This window comes from Cyanistes caeruleus, chromosome 5 (genome assembly GCF_971803275.1).
Source record: "Cyanistes caeruleus chromosome 5, bCyaCae1.hap1.1, whole genome shotgun sequence".
Lineage (NCBI taxonomy): Eukaryota > Metazoa > Chordata > Aves > Passeriformes > Paridae > Cyanistes > Cyanistes caeruleus.
The window spans coordinates 56,365,379-56,385,350 of NC_141705.1; the positions used below are offsets into that span (position 1 = coordinate 56,365,379).

The following is a 19,972-nucleotide window of genomic DNA, read 5'->3' on the forward strand; positions in this document are numbered from 1 at the left end:
GGGGTTTTTTTTAACCTTTTTTTTTTTAAGAGCTTTGTTCTCCCATCTGGGAGCAATATTTTTTTTTTTTTTTTGAAGGCTTTATTGCTTAGATTGGAAGGGCAGTGTCATATCAAACACGGTGGCTGCTTTGTTACTTTGACTGCAGTAGAACAACACATTCAAAACCTGGCATGAGCAAACAATATCTCTGTAGGCCTTTCAGAAGTCCCACAGTTAGAGATTTCTTGTGACCAGCAGGTAGAGCCCAAGTGTGCTGACAGCATGCTGTAAAGGGAGCAGGCTGCCTCAACCAAGCTTCGGCGGCTAAATTAGAAGAACAGCAAGTTTTAGTGGCAGTAGAAATTGTGAACAGCTAAGTTATATTGCAGTGGGTTTTTTTAATCATACCAGACATTATTTCTAATAGAACTAGTAGCTTTCCTGGGGGCTATTTTAATAACACAGTAGATGGCAATTGAGATTGTCTCTGCATGTTCACACTGAAGCACACTCACACACACACACACACACACACACACACACACACACATATTTACTGAAAATTCAGTAGCATGCTGGCTCCCAAAGGAGTTGACTGCATAATCAGATCACTGTACAGCTGAGCAGTCTCTAAACCCCAAAGTTCAGCAGATGTCTTGCTCCTCCAGAACATATGCACAAGAGAAAGAAAAAAAATGTAGGAAAAATGGCCTGACTTCTTTCAGTGGTGTGGGGATGTGCCTGTTTGTTCTGAGAAATAAAACAAGATGTCCCTGAGAGGTTACTCTGTCCTGTATTGACTTCTTTTTTTTTTTTTTTTTTTCTTTTCTCCCTTAAAGTGAATGAGGTCAACATGAGCTTTCTAAAACCCTTATTGGAAATCTTTTTCCCAGAGTTAAAGTGTTTGAATGAGTTTCCAATTAAGAAAAAAAGCCCCTTTTTTTCTTAATATAAATTAGTTAACACCCACTGAAGTAGGGGGGAAAAAAATTAACATCGAGACTTTGATGTATTATATTTCTTTCCCTTGTCCAACATAAAGCAGGTGATGAGATTCTTCATGATGATGAGGTAACTGGGCCTGGCCCAGGAGTGTTTTGAGGGAAGATTCAAATGGTTTTTAAAGCAATAGGGCTATGTTAGAACCCTTCCACAAGGCATTTACATATTCCATATAAGATCCAAACAATGCAATAATAATTCCAGTTTATTTTACTTACAGCTACATTTGAGGAGAGCTGTAATATGTGCTTCCCTACACTCACATCTTCCTTAATTATCCCCAGTTATTATACATTAACCAAAGAAATTGCTGCTCAGTTATTTCCCTGCAATGGTAATTTCGGTATTAATAGACTTTGATTCAGATGGTTGTCCCTAGATCAAATCTGGGATAACAGGGCACATATCTACTTAGAATTGTCTTTATTATTAAATTAGCAAACAAAAAACAAGAATATTTTTGAAACAACAGACTGTACAGGGAGTAAAGCTGGGTTCTTACTGCCCAGTACCCATGGTACTACTCACCATGCCACTCACTATACAAATGAATAGTCTTAGGTGATCCATCTGCCCTAAGTGCAAATAGATGCCACATTAAAATGGAGGAGGATTACATTTGTAATTGCACACCATTTATCTTTTTCTTGAAACATTTATGGTTCATGAAACATTTATACCCATTTATGGTAAGAAGCAAGTAGAAAATAAGTGATTGCACAGGGTCTTTTTTTCTGAAGCAGAAGTACACAGATGTATTCAGTAAGCTTGAAGGAATAATTTACCCACTTTCTTAGAGAGATGTGGACATTTTAGCATTACCTCCTGTTCTTCTGCAGAGAGGTACTTCATCTTTAAGAGTGCAGCACAGTGGATTTTGCCATAAAGTAGCTAAGAATAAGTGCTTAATAAAGAAGGAGTAAGTGCTGGTGAAATTATGCATAGTCAGTCCCTAATTCACTGGGGAACTTACTCCATGTTCATTCCCATTATGTTGGCCCTTAGGACATTACCTTTGAGCAGAAAAAATAAAATACTATGCTTATGGGACACAACTGGAGGATCCATCATGGCAGAGTAACATGTGATTTGTGGATCCCCAGCACTGAATTGCTCCCTTACAGTGGCAGAGCAGGGTTGGACCAGCCTTTTAGTCCTGCTCTTTTGCATTTTAATCCACCTGCCTTGTGCACAGCTCATCTCCAGGCTCCCTCAAGATGAATCACTTCCCTGGGCTGAAAAAAAATCCCTTCTAACTCCTGAACACATCCATGATGTGCTTCCTTGTAAGAACTACTAGGTCATATCCTCTCTCCTTGTGTTGTGGGCATGGTAAACTCTCCCTGCTGAAGGGGAAGGGAGGCTAGGGCCAAGCCAAGGCAGCTCTGATGACAAGCAGTGTCTTGAAACCCAAGTCTGACAGAACCTTCAAAAGGAGGCTGCTCATTTTGTAGTTCTGTCATGCTTAAATAATGTCACATGATTTGTCATTTGCTGGTATCCAGATAAGTATTGTCCTAGGTGGGTGTAAAAGGAAAAAGAAAAGTTATACAGTAATTTTATAGATGAGTTTTGAAGGATCAGTTATGTTGAAAGGTGTTGAAGTTCCTTTTGAGGTTTTGATCCTCTTCTGTTTGCACCTTCCCTTGTGCTGTAAGGCATAACTTTATATTTACAGCTTGTAAATCACCTTTGCATGGACCCAGGTTGTTTTTCAACCTCTCATTATCTTTTAATATGCACTTGATCAAGTGAGCCACTTACTGACTAATTGCTCTAATTTGCATATTGATAAACTGAAGTGATGGTAACAGAGCTTGAAAAGCTCTCTGAGCAATTCTTGTGGAAGACAGGGAATAGCTCTGTTAATATTGCTTTCATAAACTATAGTTGTTCTCATTATCTTGGAGCATCTTTGATTCAAAAGGCATTTGCATAGAATCACAAAAATGAGAAAACTTGCTTACTCAGCCTGGAGTGGTTTTTGTTCAGAGAGGCAAATCTCTGGTAAGAGAAGACTCTATTCCTGCATGGTGCCTCCGTTGACAGTGCTTGCTGTTTCTTTTGAAAGCCCTTTGCCCTTCTCCATTGTGTGGCTGACCCTGCAGCATTCCTGTGTACCTCTGGCTCTTTGAGCAGTATTTTGAGATCAAACTGTTCACTGTGACACATTGCATATTTTAGCCTTTGGAAGTGTAACTTCACTGACTGGAAAAGAAACTATTAGCCCATCAAAATGTACTATTTTCTTACAAAATTCAGATGACCTGCTCCATAAACAGAGTGTAGGGTCACATTTGCTTTAAACAGCTGTGTAAGTCCCTTTGACATAGCAGGCAATTACTTTGCCTTCACTGGTAACTGGATTGCTTTTTGTAATGCAAGCATTTCAAAGTGATTCATTAATGTGGTTCAGTGCCTGGGGCAAAGGCTTGCTGGCTCCTTTGCCCTTCCTTGTCCAGATGAGCTCTGCACAGTACAGGTTGATCACCCATGGATTGTGCCTCTGGTTGGATGCACTGTGAGACTCTTCTGTGCACCTGCAGTTTTAACTTTGCCCTGGACACTCTTGATGGTACCAAAATGGTATTATGGTTTACCATATGGTAATGGTTTACCATGTGGATTATGACACAGGCCTTTCCTTGTACAGGACTTCCCTTGAGTGGCCAAGTCATTCTCCAAGTACATTTTTCCTGTCTTAACTCACAACTGCAGTTTTTCAAGGGAATCCTGAACAGATAAGACAAAAGTAAATATGGAGAAAAGCCTATTTCAAATTAAGGCATGTTTTCTATCATTAGGGGCTTTTCCCCTGAAATCTTAAAAAAGGCTGCCTATAATCATATGGTATTTTCTCAAAGCAGATGATTTTCACCAAGAAACTTGGCTTATAGCTTCCTGTAGAGCAGCCAAAAGAGAGGTAATATTTACCAGATTTGACATAAGAGATCAGTAGGAATGTAAATAGAGTAGGCCTCCAAAAGACACTAGAGCCAGAGCAATCATCCTGCAGCTTTGACAAATTTGCTAACATCTGTTCTGGTGCCATTTATGCTGTACAGACCTGCCATTAACCGTGGAGATGAAAAGACGTAAATTAAATGAGCAGATTGACATGTTAAACTTTGATAGCATTGTGCCATCTGGGTGGCTTATATTTGCAATTTTCTCCACAGCTTCTTAGATTTAGGGTATATTTCAGCACTGCCCCAGTTATTTTTGGGAAGATACACTGACCCTAGAGCTCTGGGGTTCCTTAGGCAAGGTGTCAGACTCCTAAGTATGTGTAACAAGATGTATATTGCAGCATCTCACTTCTGAGCTGCATCATTTTTGTTTACAATTTTGGTTTTGCAGTTAGGTCTGGTTTTACTAAGACGTTGCTACCTAGTCCTGGCTACAGCAGCTACTGTAGATTTCAGATAATATAAGGAGCATAAAAATTACTTACCATAACTAAACTTCAGTCAATAGTTAGGATGGGCTACAGATTAAGAAACCTTTAGGATGTGCCTTAAAACCCCCACACTGTTCATATATTCATTCCCTGCTGGCAGTGTGTTGCTGGGTTCATACAAAGTAGTCGGTTCAAGAGAAGATTGCTCTTAATTAAGGTGGAAATTGATAAGTAAGATTTTGCAGTGCTTTAGATGCCTAATGTGCTGAGTATATTCAGCTTACACTGTAGTATTTGTCATCCCTTCAACTTGTAATAGATTGGAGCAGGGTGTTTAATATGATGAGATGCTGTTATAAATAAAAGGCTTTTATAGCTTCAGAGAAAATCTTTATACAGCTTAATTGTGTAGACAGGTTCAATTCCCAGGAAGGCCAAGAGGGAAATCAGTTGATAATTTTAATCCAGAATCAATTTTCTTTAAGGTTTTGAAACATGCTCATCCAAGTTTTTCATGCAGGTTGGTTTCTGCTGAAGTAGCAGGTGGAGTGTGGCTGGTGTGTTACTTCAATTTGGCTTCCCTTTATACAAAACTTAATTATCTGGTGAACAGATGAACCTGTTTGAGTTCAGGTGAATACTTACCTTTCTGCCAATACTTTCATCTCTGAGTGAAATAATCTTTCTGCAGCAACGTATGAGCCAATGCTAAAAGTACTGTTGCTAAATGCTGCCTTTTTGCCTTTTCAGCTACAGGATGCTGTCTCCAATGCTTCAGGAACCTAAAGGATTTGTCAGGTTTGTCAGGACTTGAAGAGGTTTTAATGTCTGAACAACTACATGGGAGGCTATGGATAAAATCTCGTGGTCTGGGTAGAGTGCAGGAAAACAGCTTCAGACTCTCCCTCTTCCCTGATAATGACACTTGAAAAAAATTATAACTTGTTCTTTGGTTTTTGTGTATCTGGTTTCTTCAGAGTACAAGATGCAAGATTGTTCTTGACCAGTTGGGTCACCTTTTATCCAGGAGGCAACAAGTTTCCTGACACATGCCCATGGCTTGCACTGTTTTTCATCTCTGTTTTTGTGTAATCACTGTTTAAAGGAAAGATGTCAGCTGTGACAGGTGTGTTTGTAAATCCTGATGATGTCAGATTGTAGCTCATTTAGTATGGGTAAGGACATCTAAGTGCTGTTAGTCTGGCTGTAATACCATGCTTGTGCACACATTTTGTCTGGATAGGCTTTAAAGAGAAATCAATGTGGGCATCAAACAAACGAGTCGTGCTACCAGATGTAGGTGTAAAGCCAAGGAACAGGGAGGATACACAAAATATGGGATATTTATGCTTCTGATAGTGAATGCACATCTGCGGTTTAGAACGTGCTGCGTTTGTAGTATTAATGAGAAATTCCTGTATGCTTTTGAAGTCCTCTACTCCACTTGAAGTTATTGAAAGGACTTTTGCAGGACATCACATATCCTGTACGTCACACTGTGTCTGAAGGTTGCCGCTCTACAACTGTACTGGTTGGAAATATTTTGATTATTTATCCTTCAGTAAATAGTACTGGCTTCTTCCAGATGTTACTGAACAGTTGTGACTCCTGGTGTGGTAGTGTGTAGTATATAGATGCATACAGGATACCTGAGCCAAGGCTCGTGGATTGTTTGTGTGCATGTGTTTCACTTGGGGAGAATGGTCCTGCTATACAGAGCTGCAGTTGATTTGGCTTAGTTCCTCAAAGTTCCCAACATGCTTGTAGTTGATACAGATGCATTTAGGATGTAGCATGCTTCAGGGTGTTTAATTTCTTAGTGCTCCCTAAGGATGGTGTGTTTGTAAAGGGAAAACTAACTGTGCTTTACCTCCTTTGAAAACTGTGCAATTGTAGGAAGTATAAGAAAAGGTCATCAAAACAGTATAAGACCATGGAACTTATATTGCATTGGTATAGGGTGGTGATTAGAGTCTAAAAAGTCACGTTCTTGTTTCCTGGAGGACGAGGCAAAACTGCATCTTGTGCTCCTGTGTGCAGGCATCAGGGTTGCAGTGAACCTGCTGCACAGGTCAGGGGAGCACTGCACGAGGGAATGCTCTAATGAGCCCTGTCAAAGTAAAAAGCTCATAAATATCACTGGAGCAGTGAATCTATCCCCAAGCCTCTGTTTGGGTGTAAAATAGATCCTTCATGAAGTGCTGGCAGCAAGCCTAGATGTTTTCTGACAGGGCTCTGCTCTCAGCACGTTTTGATCCTGCCCTTTGGAAGATACTCACAACTTGTTTCTTCTCCAGTCTGGACTGACCAAGAAATTAAGGGTTTTTTAGTAGCTGCCAAAAGTTCTGCAGTGGATGTGACAGCTCAGCTCCAACAGCCAGCAAAAATGGGCTGCTCAAGTAGGAGGCTGTTTGGAGTGGTAGATTCCAGGATTCCTCAGAGGTGCCCACTCCATACTGCAGCTGAGCAAGCCAAATTGGAAATAAGCTCATGGCTATATTCTGCTATCACTTCAGAACAGAGGGTATCTGCTGAGGACACCTCTACCCTGGGCAAAACAAATATATAATTTATTTTTAGCCTTGTTAGTGATGGACTGAGTAGTGGCAACAAATAGGGAACAAACACACTACTTTTCTGTTCCTGGAGCTGCCTCTCTCAGGTCTGTTTTAGGTATTTTGCTGTTGTGCCCTCACATAATCAGCTCTTTGGTCCCCACCATAGGAGCAAGTCTCTGCTTATTTTCTTACTTCCTTTCTGGATTTGAAACCAAGATGTTACTGTCACCAGCATTTCACTGTGATCCAGAGGGAGATGCAGGTTCCATGTGCTCTCCTTGACTGAAAGTTGACATTATTGTGTAATAAGTTTTGAATCCACATCTGAGCTCTCTGAATTCTGTGTTTAATTAATAAATTTTTATTTACTTCTTCTTTTCATAAACCAAGGAAATAACAGCTGGTGTTTGCTTATGTCAAGTAGACAGATGCATCACACAAACACCATATTTTTCCAGCATCAAAACTGAAAGGGAGTTAATATGTGAAGGGCAATTTGTGGATGCATCTGTGTTTATGAACCTGTTCATTCCAAATGTAACAACAAGATATAAGGGGAAGATAGGAAAGATTTTGTCCATATGGATTACAATTTCACAGTAATTTTTTTTTTCTGATGTTTTCTTCCAGACCTGCTATAATGTTTCTCCTATTTCCCATTCCCCTTAGGAGTAAGTTCTTTGAAAAATAGCATATTTGGGCAATTTTCTCTTGTGACCTAGCTCTTGGAGAGGGTTTTTCTAAGCTGCAAGGCAGAACAGCAGCCAGAAATGTAATTGGGCAAGTTAAATAGTGTGCAGCTGAGAGCCCTTTGCATGGTACAGCTGACAGAAGCTTCCATGGGAAGATCTCAGCATGATATTCAGAGTTATTTGGGCATCCCTGAGGGCTGCACGAATGTAACCAATTTAAAGCCCAAATACACAAACATATGGAGAAAGACTAATTTCTTACATATCAGCTGAACTGTATTTGGACTGCAGTGGAGTTGGAAGGAAATGGAGGAAAACACTCTGGAAGATTTATTCATGTGTTGCAATATGCAAAACCGGATGCTGCATCTGTATCACAGAGGGAATAATTTCTGAGATTGTAACACCCTCTTTGCTCTTACAGTTTTGTGTGTGTGACTGACTTTTCATCTGTCCATGAAATGTGTACAGCAATTTTATCCAGCAGAGTAACTGATAGGACAGTTCAGCTTCTCCTAGGAATGTCTAGTAATGTCTATCACTGTAATGCTGCCTTTAGTAATGTTGAGGGACAAGCTGACAGCTTTGCTTTCAGCAGAGATTATTTTATTGACAGCAAGAAACTTGCTGATAAAGTTGAGGGCAGATCCAGATCTGGACATCCTCACATTTTCTAGGCACTTTTAACAAAGAACCCCAAGTGTTCTTGTCATGCTGAATTCCCTAAGCAGTTGGGGATTTATGGGTACTTTAAAGATACCCCTCGTAGTGTTCTGCAAGTAGCTACACTGCATAGCTGTCTTCCTCCATACTTCCTTCTTTAATGTATTAGTGGTCATATGGTTAAACACATGTCATAAAACACAAGGGATATGCTCAACAGCTAAATTTACATTAGCATATGATCCTTAATTCACATTTCTGGATATTACTCCCATTTTGCATGGGTGTAGCCCAGCTGGCACCTCTGAAAATGTTCCTGCCATAAAGTACTAAAAGTGAAGAGGATCAAATCCCATTTAAGAACACACTGTGAATAAAAAGATTTTGTTCTGAAGTCACATGAAGAACTAAAAATTATCTCAGTGAGCAAAGTCGCAGTCTCTCTAGGAATAAAGAAGAATCTTTTCAGTGGGATGTGAAGCAGATACTTTAAGTGGCAGATCCCAAACCTTACAGGCAGAGCAGAAATCACTAAGAAGCTGGTTTAGTCGGTTTAGAAATTTAATTTATTGCTGGTGATGGTACTTGGGAAGAAAGTAAAACGTCTGGCAGAACAGCTTCCCTCAGCCAGCTGGGACGAAAGGAAAACTTGTTGAACAGTCTGGATTCAGGGAGCTGCAGTCAGGACCGTGACATTTGCAAGCTGCAAAGTTGCTGTGTTTCCCATGTTGCTGTCCCTCCCCTTGTTCCCTGCCCACCTACACACACAGCTGCTCCCTGCCCAGGCAGCCCTGGTGTCCACCAGTGCCCAAAAATTTGAGGAACGCAGCCCCAGAGTGCTGTGGCCAGTGCTGCGCCAGCCACTGGAACACGTGCTGTTTACAAAATACTCCTCTAAATATTCCCTGGTGCCACGGAGAACACAAGCGTGAGGCAACAAAGGCAACAGAAGGAGATTTCTTGCCTTTTTAATGAACTGTAGGAAAGGCAGGAAGCTATTTCTCACATAACTTTTACTGGGAGCAGTGAATTATCTAGGCAGTGATAACTTGCATTCAGACTCTGCTCCTCTGAGTCCCGGGGAGAGCAAATGTACCCAGGGACTCTGCAGGCTCATGGCACAACTTTTTCCTGGGATTCTTCAGTGCACTCCCAAGCCCAGCTGATTCACTTAGGTATAGTAACAGAGAGGATAAGGGCTAAACCTGATTTGTAATAAGGACTCCTACAGCACAAAGCCTTGCAATTTTGTCTCAAACAGTTAAAAAACAACCACTGTTTTCCAGGGCATCGTTCTTGGTCGTGTGCTTTTGACCAAAATACGCAATAGTCCTACAGGTTGGCTTCCAACCAAATTCATCTTGTAGTCTCTCCCGCTATATGGGACCACCATACTCTGATTTAGGTAGATGTTCAGAAGGAATTTTCTCAGGAGGACAGAGAGGTTTAACCTCAGCAATTCAAATGAAAAATGGTGCATACTTGCTATGATGTGGTTCAGCTGTCTGCAGGGCCTTGGCAGTAGCAATCTCACTGCGTGTTCAGTAGTGAACTCTAAATCTTGGCAGCTGTGGTTCAGTATTTCCACTCATCTTTCCATGCACAGTGTCAGCCAACATCTGACTCTTTGGAGAGTGGCTGACTGTTGAATACTTACATCACTGGCTAAACTGGTTAAACAGGAGAGGGGAATTAGTCACCAACACTGAAAAGTTCCCAACACTCTCTTCACCTCCATCTCACCAGCACTGCTGGGTCCTAGGCTTTGGAAACAACAATCCAGATTGGTGCAAACACAAACCCACTGCTGTCAGGAGAAGAGTTGGTGTGTGAACTGTTTCAGGAGCTTGACTCCACAGATCAGTGGGCCTTGACAATATCCATTTGAGGGTGTCGAGAGAGCTGGGTGGTTTCATTGTGAGTCTGCTCTCCCTAATCTTTGAGAAGTCACACAGATCAGGGAACATCTGAGAAGGCTACAAGAAGGCTAAGCTCACCCAGATCTACAAGAAGGGTTTAAGAGAGGATCCAGGAGATTACAGGCCTATCAGTGATACTTCAGTTCCTGGGAAAGTTACTAAAGGAATCCTCCTAGGAGCTATCACAAGATACATGAAGATAAGAATTGGGAAAAGCAAGGATGGATTCACCAAGGGCAAATTGTGCTTGACAGAGCTGACCACTTTCTATGGTAAAGGAATTGCTCATTCCAAGTGGGATGGGTGGCAGACATTGTTTTCCTGGATTTCTGCAGGGATTTCCATATGGAGGTTCCAGCTTCCTCCTGGACAGACTCATTATGGTCTAGACAAGTGGTCCTTGCAGTGGGTGGGGAACTGGCTGGCAGGAAACATCCAGGAGGTGCTGGTAAACAGCTCCTCTTCAGGCTGGTGACCTGTCACAAGTGGGGTCCAACAGGGATCGATATTGGGCCCAAAACTGTTTAATATTCTCACAAGGGAGCTGTGTGGTGGGACCAAGTGCACCCTGATGAGGTTTGCCAAGTGGGGAAACAGGCACTTCAGAAAGGAGACTCGCCCTGCAGGAAGACCTGGACAGGCTGGAAGAGTGGGCTGCCTGAATCTTAGGAAGCTCAACAAGGCAAAGTGTAAGGTCTTCCACCTTGGAAAAAAACATAATCCAAGGGTGCAGCACAGGTGTTTGTGATCTGCCTGGTGGGAAGCAGCTCTGTGCAAAGGGGGGTCCTGGTGGGCAACAAGCTCAGTGTGAGCAAACAGTGCTGCTGTTGCAGAGATCCAACACCATGGTGGGATGCACCAACAAGGGCACCACCAGCAGATATAAAGGTTCATTATCTGCTTCTACTCATTGCTTGTCAGGCCACACCTGGAATGCTGTGTTAGGTTTTGATCCCCACAATACAAAAATACGTAGACAAGCTGGGGGGGGGGGAGGTACAGAGAAAGGCCACAAAGATGATCAAAGGACTGGGAAGGCTGCCATATGAGGAAAGGCTGAGAGAGCTGGGTTTGTTCAGCACTGAGAAAAGAAGGCTTAAGGGAGGTCTTTTATCACCATGTTCCAGTATTTAAAGGGTGCCTGCAAAGACGGAGACTCCTTTTTACAAGGAGTTGCATGGAAAAGGTGAGGGGTAATGGTCACATGTTACTCCTGGGGAGATTCCAGTTTCTGTGATCATTCCATGAACTCACTGGAGGAGAAGCAGCTGCAGAAAGCAGGCTGCTCAGACCTGGGGGATGGATGATGTCTGTAGCTCGCTCACTGCCCTTCTAACTGGATAGAATTGTGAATTATTCAGAAAAACGATGTTGAGTGTGGTACTTTCTCAACATGACTGCAAGAGTCTGTGACCTAGGGCTGTGTTCATATTAACAGCAGTGTTCCCATGGATTTTGTTAGGGAAGGAGCTGCTTTGTAACACTGGAATGTGATGTATTAGGAGGGGAATATTTCTCTCCTATGGTGACTTCACTGGGTGCAGCTGGTCCTCAAATGTGTTTTGAAGTAGTTTCTCATTAGTATCAACTCATGGGAAGTAACAGATGGTGAAGTGAAACTAAATTAGTGAGAACTTTGTGCTCCGTTAATGCTCTTTCTCTCTATAAATAATAGCTGGGGAGTGGAGCAGGAATGAAGACGCTGTTATGTTTGTGGCTACCTCTGCTGCTACGTAGATGTTATATGATGCCTTCCAGCATGTTTGGTCAGCACTAGAAAGAAGGAATTTGCCAGCCCTTTCACAAAGGCAAAAGTAATGCAATTCTGCTGCAGAATAAATAAAATCCAAGGAATGTCAAAGGCTTATGAGGAAACAAGTGTGGGAGACAATTTTACATTATCAGACAGTCTTTTCAGCTTCTTCCTGTGAAAGTCAAACAACACCCAGCATCTCTCCTCTGATATTCCCAGTAAGTCTCCAACTTTTTAATGTTTACTTCCATCCCAAAATCTTCCTTTCAAATATATGTATCTTAATAAGACTTAACCTGCTGTGGGTCAGACATCCTGGCTTGTTGTCAGGCACTCTTCACAGTTGGAGCAACTACCAGGAGAATCACTGTGGCTTTGCCAGCCTTTTAGAACACCACAAGTGGCTGCTGCCAGCCATCACCTGCTCCTTCCCATTTCTTTGTGTGCCACAGTGTGAGTATTGGCATCCACAGACTGGAAGTTTTACATTCAAATCTGCATCTGGCATCCCAGCTCAGATACTGGCAGCAGTTCTGGCATCTTTGTCTTGAATGACATCTTCTGCAATGTTGGTCTTCAGTGATTTTTTTCAGGACACAGCAGTGAAAAGCTTTTCAAAAAATAATTCCTCTTGAGAAACCTTTTCTGGACTTGTCAGCTTGTGCTGTAAACTTTCCTTATGGGCCATTTTGTGGACTTTTTTGCAGAGCTTATCCAGTGTCCTGCAGGACATACACTTCTGTTAGTGATCCTCTTGAGGTGTTAGCCAGGACAAAATCCTGCTCTGTTTCCCATGCTAGTCCTAACTTCACAGTGGAAGCAGGTGCTCATACTATTATAAACAACACAAAGCTGAAAAACCTAACAGTGTGCAGCTTTGATTTGCAGGGGGACATACGGATCTCTGAACAGCTCAGAGACTAAGGAGATATACTTCCTCCAGGGATCTTTTATCATAAAAGCAGCTTAAGTGACTCACTCTTTCCCGAGGATATTCTTAAAACAACCCCACTCAGTTCATCTTTTAGTGGTCAGAAAGAAGATTTATTTTGTGCTATTTTTCAAAAAAACCCCAAAACTAAAAAACAAAGAAAAAAACCCAACCCCATCCTTTGAAAAAAGTCAATGGCTGTATTTCCAAGAGGATCTGGGAACGATCTATTAGACGTCTGTACGGCTCACTAATGCATGGGCTGACTGGCACTATCTTCACTCAAGCAAGTGCTCCAGTGAAAAATCCAGTGCTATTTTTAGTTCCCTTACAACAAACTGCTTGATTGTAAGGCCTGGGGAACCGTGACACCGTGATCGTGAGGGGTCTGCTGGAAAAGGCAGCACACGGACGAGGCAGGGCAGCGTGCTGGCTACGCCGGGGACTCCGGTTGATGCCCAGAGGAACACGCCAGGAACAGGTATGTGAAATCATCTCCTAAGCCTTGGTCTGCCCACGAAATGAAGCTGCTGGCCAGAGTCAGGGCACGAAAGCGTTAGCTGGCTGGCTCTATCTGCTCCTGCCCTTAAAGATTTCATTCCATAAATTCCTGTCCTGACCGTCAGCTTTTAAGTCGTCTCCTCTCGTTTCCTAGCCTTTTCTGGGATTTTGCAGGATCTTTAGGCAAGTTAGCAAATGGCAGTAGCGGGAGAGAGATAAGTTTCCCGGGCGGAAGGCGTCGTGCTCCGGTGGAAGCCCCGCCGTGGCAGTGCCTGGGTGAGTAGCCGGGAACAGGTAGGAGCTGCAGCGGGCAGAGGACGCGGCCGCCCGGGGGTCGGTGCGAGCGGCCGGAGGGGCTGGAGCGGTGCCCGGGCCGCGTCCGAGGGCGAGCGGCCCCCGGCCCCAGCGCCGCTGAGCCCCGGCCCGCCGGACCCCGCCTCGGCCGCGGCGCTCCCCGCAGGTCGGTCCCGGCTCGGGCGGCAGGTCCCGGGGGGGGGTCAGGGGCTGCTCCTGGGCGCGGTGGTCGCCATTCCTGGGCGGTGGAGTCACGGGCGGGACGGGCGCCAGCGGGCGGGCAGGGCGCGCCCGGCCGCGGCTGCCGCGGCTCCCCGGGCTCGGCCGCCGGTGCCAGGTGAGCGCGGGGAGGCTCCGCGGCGCTCCGGCCCCTCAGGGACGGCAGCACTGCCGGAGGGACGAGCCGCCGGATCCCGGCTGCGTCCCGCCCGCCTCCTGCCCGGTTCCGAGAGCTGGTGCTGTGCCACAGCCTCTGCCAGCGAGCCTGAAGAACCAGGATCCCGGCCTGCCGGGTACGCGGTGCTGGAGCGGCAGCTGGGCTCGGCAGGGAAAGTTGTGCGTGTGCGAAGTGCCGTGGGAGCGGGGCAGTGCTTTGCTGTCTCGCATTTGCACCCTTTTGTTTCAACTCGGCTGTGCAAGCGCTTGCGAATTCCTTGCTTCAGAGTCAGAGCCAGCCTTCGGAGCCAGCGTTGATGCAGTTTAGCTGCATTGCTGTGTTTTAAAATAACTGCATGTGTTTCACCCTTAATGATACCGTTAACTTAAAATAGCACGATGTGCTGCCTCCCTTGAGTTACTTGGTAGAAAAAACAAGGAAGGGGAACGGCGGAATTCCCATGAACTTTGTGTTCAGAGATCCTGCTAGGCTTTCAGCATGCTGAGCTGCTGTAGCAGCCTTCTCCCTGTACTGGAAATGTGTATTACCAAGCAAACACTCTCTGCTGCTGTGGTCACATTCTCTGCCCTAGCTGTTCTTAAGGTACATTTGAAAAGACAGGTGAAGTGGCACTTCCGTAATGGGGTTTTTAGTGTTCCCCTGCTAGATCTGTGCATTTGTGTATTAACAGTGCAGATGGTCCAAGCAGAGTAGCTGTAGCACGTGTTGGCTTACTTTTGCATTAACCAAGTTCATATTAGCTAATAATCAGCTCCTGCAAAATGAAATAGGTAGTGTTTCGGTGCTTGTCTTAAAAAAAATAATTCAAATATTAAAATTTAAATACCCTGTTTTGTTCTCACTGGTTCTGGCCAATCCAGATTTTTGTCCTCCAGAAATAGTTAGTCTTTTTATGACTAGTTGCCAGTTTCAGCACTAGTTACTAAAACAATGGCAAGTAGAATGAAAAGCCAATTACTCCATGGCCTGAATTCAGTAAACTGAGTCTGCATGGTGTAGAACTTGTATACTTTCACAGTAATTAAGATGAATTAGTTGAGTTTTCTTCTGGCAAAAAGTAGAGGTGGATGAGATTTTATTAAAACTTAAGTGGCAAATGTTTTAATTTTAGGGCACTTTTCTGGGACATGCTGTACGTGTCAGTGTGGATGAAAGCACTGTGTGTATGGTGATCAAATGCGCAAATTTTACCAAACTGCTGGAAGGGCTGACTGGATATTTCTTAATCAGTGTTGTATCTTCCCATCTACTCGTCTTGTTTTGCCCAGTGGGCAGTGGGCAAGGACACACACTGCTCAACCCACTTCTGGAAATGCTCCCTGGCATGTTGTAGTGTTTGTGTTTGCACGGAGGATACTTGTGCACAGTTGCAGTCCTGATACCTTTTAGGTGAGCGGTGCAGTTTGTGTCTGGAACTTGCTGGAATCAGCCTGGCACAGGGGACACGCTGTGTGACTACCTCCATTGTCTAATTTTGATACTCTGGTTCCTCTGTGTTGGAAAGGCACGTGGCCCTCAAAAGACAAACTCAGGGGTACTGCAGCTCTTATTTACCTGCAGGTGCTGTCTGCTACCCTGCTTGAGGACAGCTCAAAGCAGCAGCAGTCCAGTTGGTGTTTGGTAGTGCGAATATGAGAGGTAAGGGGAAGGGAGTCGCAGTGCTTCTGAAAATTGTTAAGAAGTGAGTATGTCTTTACACAGTATTTGGATATAAAACCGCTCTTTTCTATTCTCTCACACCCTTAAGCCTTTTAATTAGGTCAGTGGGTGAGATGCTGTGCTGCTGGTCATGCATCATGCCCTGAGCGTAGGAGAAGGTGGCCCTGCAGGGTGTGTTGTAGCACCCTGATTCTGGAGCTGCTCATGGATATTGAAGCCTTCCTCTTCCTCTGCTCTGCAGGGTGACCTGCTGCTGCCTCTGGGCTTCTCTTTCCTAAATGGGGTTACACTTGTACTTCATTGTCTGTACAGGTTCTGAGACAGGCCAGAAATCTTACTTGAAGGAGGTGAAGTATTTTTCTGGCTTTATTGTAGCAGTTGGGAAGTGATGGATTGCACGTAAGCTCTGCACCTGATATCTCTTGCAGGCCATAAATCCAAGCAATGCAGCTCAAAAGCACACTGTAAAGTCCAGGCTGACATTGTCATTAGAATATCCATTCAGAGAAATACTGGTTTCTGAGTTACGACTGAAGATGAGCAGGTGTCAGATTCATTTTCATGTCCTCTAAATGCAGTGCAATAAATCTTGTTGTCTCATCTGTTTTAAAACAGCTTTCTGGGGTTTTTTTCCCTACCGATCTCTGTTAGCTAATTCAGATAGAAGTGGCTTATAAACTAAATAAACATAATTTTCTTACGAATCCAGCTCGTCCTTCTTAAGCCAATTCTGATATAAAACCAAACTAATTTTAATCATTAAATAAAGTCATTGACTTTTTGGTCTGTGACTGTCAGATGGTTGCAGACTACTGAAGTACTTAACCTGATACCATGCATGTAAAAAGTTGCAAGTTCTCAGCATTCACTCCTGCTGGAAAAGGAGCAATTAGAACCTTCTCTTGGCAACAGATTGTGTGAATAATGTGGGTTCCTTATTTAATGATGAAAGTGTCAAACTTTAAAAATGACCAGGAACACGTTGGGGTCATTTAGGTTGTCACAAAAGCTGCTCTGTCTGTGATGCCTCTGAAACCTTCTCCTTTTCCAGCTAGATCCTGGATCAGTGCACTTTTCAGCCCAGCTGGCAGCAAGGTAAAGAGGGAGCCTTGTACACAAAACTAAAAAAGTCCAGTTTCTGTGGATGAGAAAGGTGTCAGAGAATACCTGAACTGACATTTTACGCTTAGTAATAAATAAAAATGAGGCAGCTAGAAGTAGAAAAGGATGTTTGTGAAAAATAAATGTCACATGTTTAGAGATGGGATGGGCTAGAACAGAATAGAAATAGAATAGGATTTTTCATTTGGGAGGGAGCTATAAGCATTCATTCAGTCCAACTGCCTGACCACTTCACTTGACCAAAACTTAAAGCATGTTATTAAGGGCATTGTCCGAATGCATCCATCTTGGGGCAACAACCATGTGTCTGGGAAGCCTGTTCTAATGTTTAACCATACTCTCAGCAGAGGAATGCTTCCTAATGTCCAGTCTATTTGTCCCCTAATGCAGCTTTGAACCATTCTCATGCAGGAAGGTACAGGTAATAGTCGTTTCCTGAAAATGTGTGAAAGAACTAACAACATCCAGCAGTTGTTTCAGCTTCCTTATTTGCAGTCTGTTTCAGGCTTAATTTGGTTTCCTTTATTCTCCCTCTAGGATATTTCAATTGCAAATGTGTTGGATTTGTAATGAGGAATCACTAGGTTTCCAATACTAAGTGAACAAACCTCTAAAATGTTTCCTCTAACAGTAAAAATTCATCATGCTTGCCTGTGGATTTTAACCTTCAGCCAGTTAGGGAGCCAATTGGTGATGTTGTGTTACCAGAGGAAAGTGTATTTTGACACCATTTGTTCATGTCCTCCCTTGAGGTCTTTGTTTCAGTATAAAAGGAGGGTTAGTGGCTTTGGACATCTCTGTTACTGTGTGCTACTAACATGAAAACTAATAAAATGATAGGTTGCAGGTGTAAAATATAGGCCCAGAGTGACTGAAAATATGAGAGAGATGGCTGTAGAATTGGAGCTTGCAATAAATGGTAAAAGATAAAATGGTAAAATCCATCTTTATTAAAAGTGGTGTATGCAATATATTTATTTAAGCACTAAGAATCAGGAGACTTGTGGCTGCTTCAAATGAGAAATGTGTTTTAAAGAAATATTTTTTTCTTTTAAACTTAATTTGAGGAGGTTTGAAAGTAGAATTCATTTTTGTGGAATTAGATTATGGCCTGGTTGTTTCATTTCCCTCTTCTACATCATCTTGTCCTTCTCAGTTCCACAAATAGCTTTTTCATCTTGGTTGCCACTGGCAAAAGCCTGTAAGTAGGATTTTTGGACACGTATGAGTGAATCAGAAATGCTGTGGTTGGAAGTTTTGCAGTCATTAGAAGGAGGTGCCGGAGCAATAGAAGGGTCACTTGGCCAGATTTCAGGAAACTCGAAGTTTTGGGGTTTTTTTCAGAAACAGCATAATGGTGAGGAGATAGTGCCAGCAAGCAACCTCAGTTCTGAATCACAGCATCATCTGCCTTTCTGCAGCCTACGGAAGCTGTACCTCACACGCTCTTCCTTCAGAAATCAGGATGTAGACCTTACCCAGATGACACCATGGTCACCAGTATTGGCAGGAATGAGTCTTGGGCCACAACCAGTGCATTTAAGTACTGACATCCTGAGGGCAACAAATTAATACAGGCTTATCTTTGTCTTTTTTCTGCCTCCAAAAGATGGGAGGATGGACTGGGAAAGGCAGATCTCGTTTTGCTTTTCCCCTGGGGTACCCTGATACACGGCAGAGCCTGTGTCTTTGTGTCTGGAGAGGTGGGGGTAGGACACTGCCTAAGAGCAGAAGAAGCTGATGAAAGCAGTGGAACAATAGAAGGAAGATGCTGGGATCCTTCACCAAAAAAGTTCTTACCTTAATCAGTCCTTGTCTGGTCCTGAAAGGATGTGAGACCACTGGTGGGAATCTATCCGCTTTATAAAGGGCTTTGATTAACCTGAACAGTGTGATGTTCATCAGGCAAAACAGAAAGGGCAGCTGTGCAAGTGCATCAGGCTTACTCCTGTACTCCTTCCCAGCCTTACAAAACCTGACCTAACACCCAGAGGTTCACCCTGAGGTGGAATAGAGAGGGCTCTTAGGGGAAAGAAACAAATGCTGTGGGGATTTGGGACAGAGAAGATGACAAATTGCATAAACTTTTGGTAACATTAAGGGCACCTAAGTGAACTGTCAGAAACATTTTGTGGTCCAACTTTCCAGCAGGAGTACAGCTGTGCAGTGCCCAGGCTCTCCTGGGAGGGTCACCCTCACCTGCCAGCCCTCCCTCTCTCAAGGTGGTCAAGTTGTGGTCCTGACTGCAGTTGAATCCTTGTACTTAGCAAAAGGATCCTGAGGCAGCAATGGGTACTTGTGAAATGGTGCAGTCACTGCTGTGTAATTATTACATCAAGGCCTCTGAGGTATTTGCCCTGATCCGTGACTTGACTTGTGATGCTGGCTGGTCTGGCTGGCAGCTGGCAAGTTAAGTCAGGGCATGGGATCTTGCTTTAGAGTGAAATCCCTTGGGGGCAAAAATCTACATCTAACCCAGCAGATTGCTGCGGTAGAAGCAGCAGCTTGTCCCCTGCCCCTGCACACACCCCCCTGCCCATGTCTGCCTGATGTTTGCTCCCCTGCAGCTCAGGAGATCCTGTCCTTCAACCCTGTAGGAACCCAGGCACTGGCAGCTTTTAGTGTATGTACTGAAAGGAGGTGATTCCTGCTTTTAACACCAAAACCAAAAGGAGGCTTTTACTAAAAGATAGCAATAAGTAGTAGTGAGAGACAAGCTGCTTCTGCTTGTGTGGGCCCTCGCTCTGTCTTTTTAAAGCAGATAGTAAACCAGCTTTCATAGTTACTGGTTTCTAATTGTTATCACTGATTGCAAATCATCTTACTTATCTATTTAGATTCCTTCCAGTTCACTGAGTAGCATATGAAATTACTGCCTTCCTGGTGAGTGTCCCGTAAAATCTCAGTTAGGGTACAATGGGACAGCATGTTGTAGTTATTTAAATTACAACTTTTTTCTTTCAACGGGATACTTATTTGACACACTTCAGGTATGACTTTTTTGTCTCTGCCAGTACATTTTCTGAGTTTATGACACACTTCACATTCCTATAAAGCCTTTCACTGTGTGTTCTTAGAGTCTTTACAAGATACAGTTAA

The 19,972-nt window shown here is 43.6% G+C and overlaps 1 protein-coding gene across 11 annotated transcripts in view; it reads left to right on the top strand.

Moving 5' to 3' along the window:
• ARHGAP24 (Rho GTPase activating protein 24) overlaps positions 1–19,972 on the top strand; it is a 215,123-nt gene that overhangs the window by 131,322 nt on the left and 63,829 nt on the right. For 2 of the 11 annotated variants that reach the window (XM_086889240.1, XM_086889239.1), the window contains exon 4: positions 5,135–5,182. The exons of 4 other annotated variants lie outside the window; for them this stretch is intronic. In XM_086889240.1, the coding sequence (XP_086745366.1) occupies positions 5,135–5,182 (48 nt within the window). 5 more of the 11 variants (XM_023926248.2, XM_023926249.2, XM_086889245.1 and 2 more) reach the window with 5 other exon arrangements.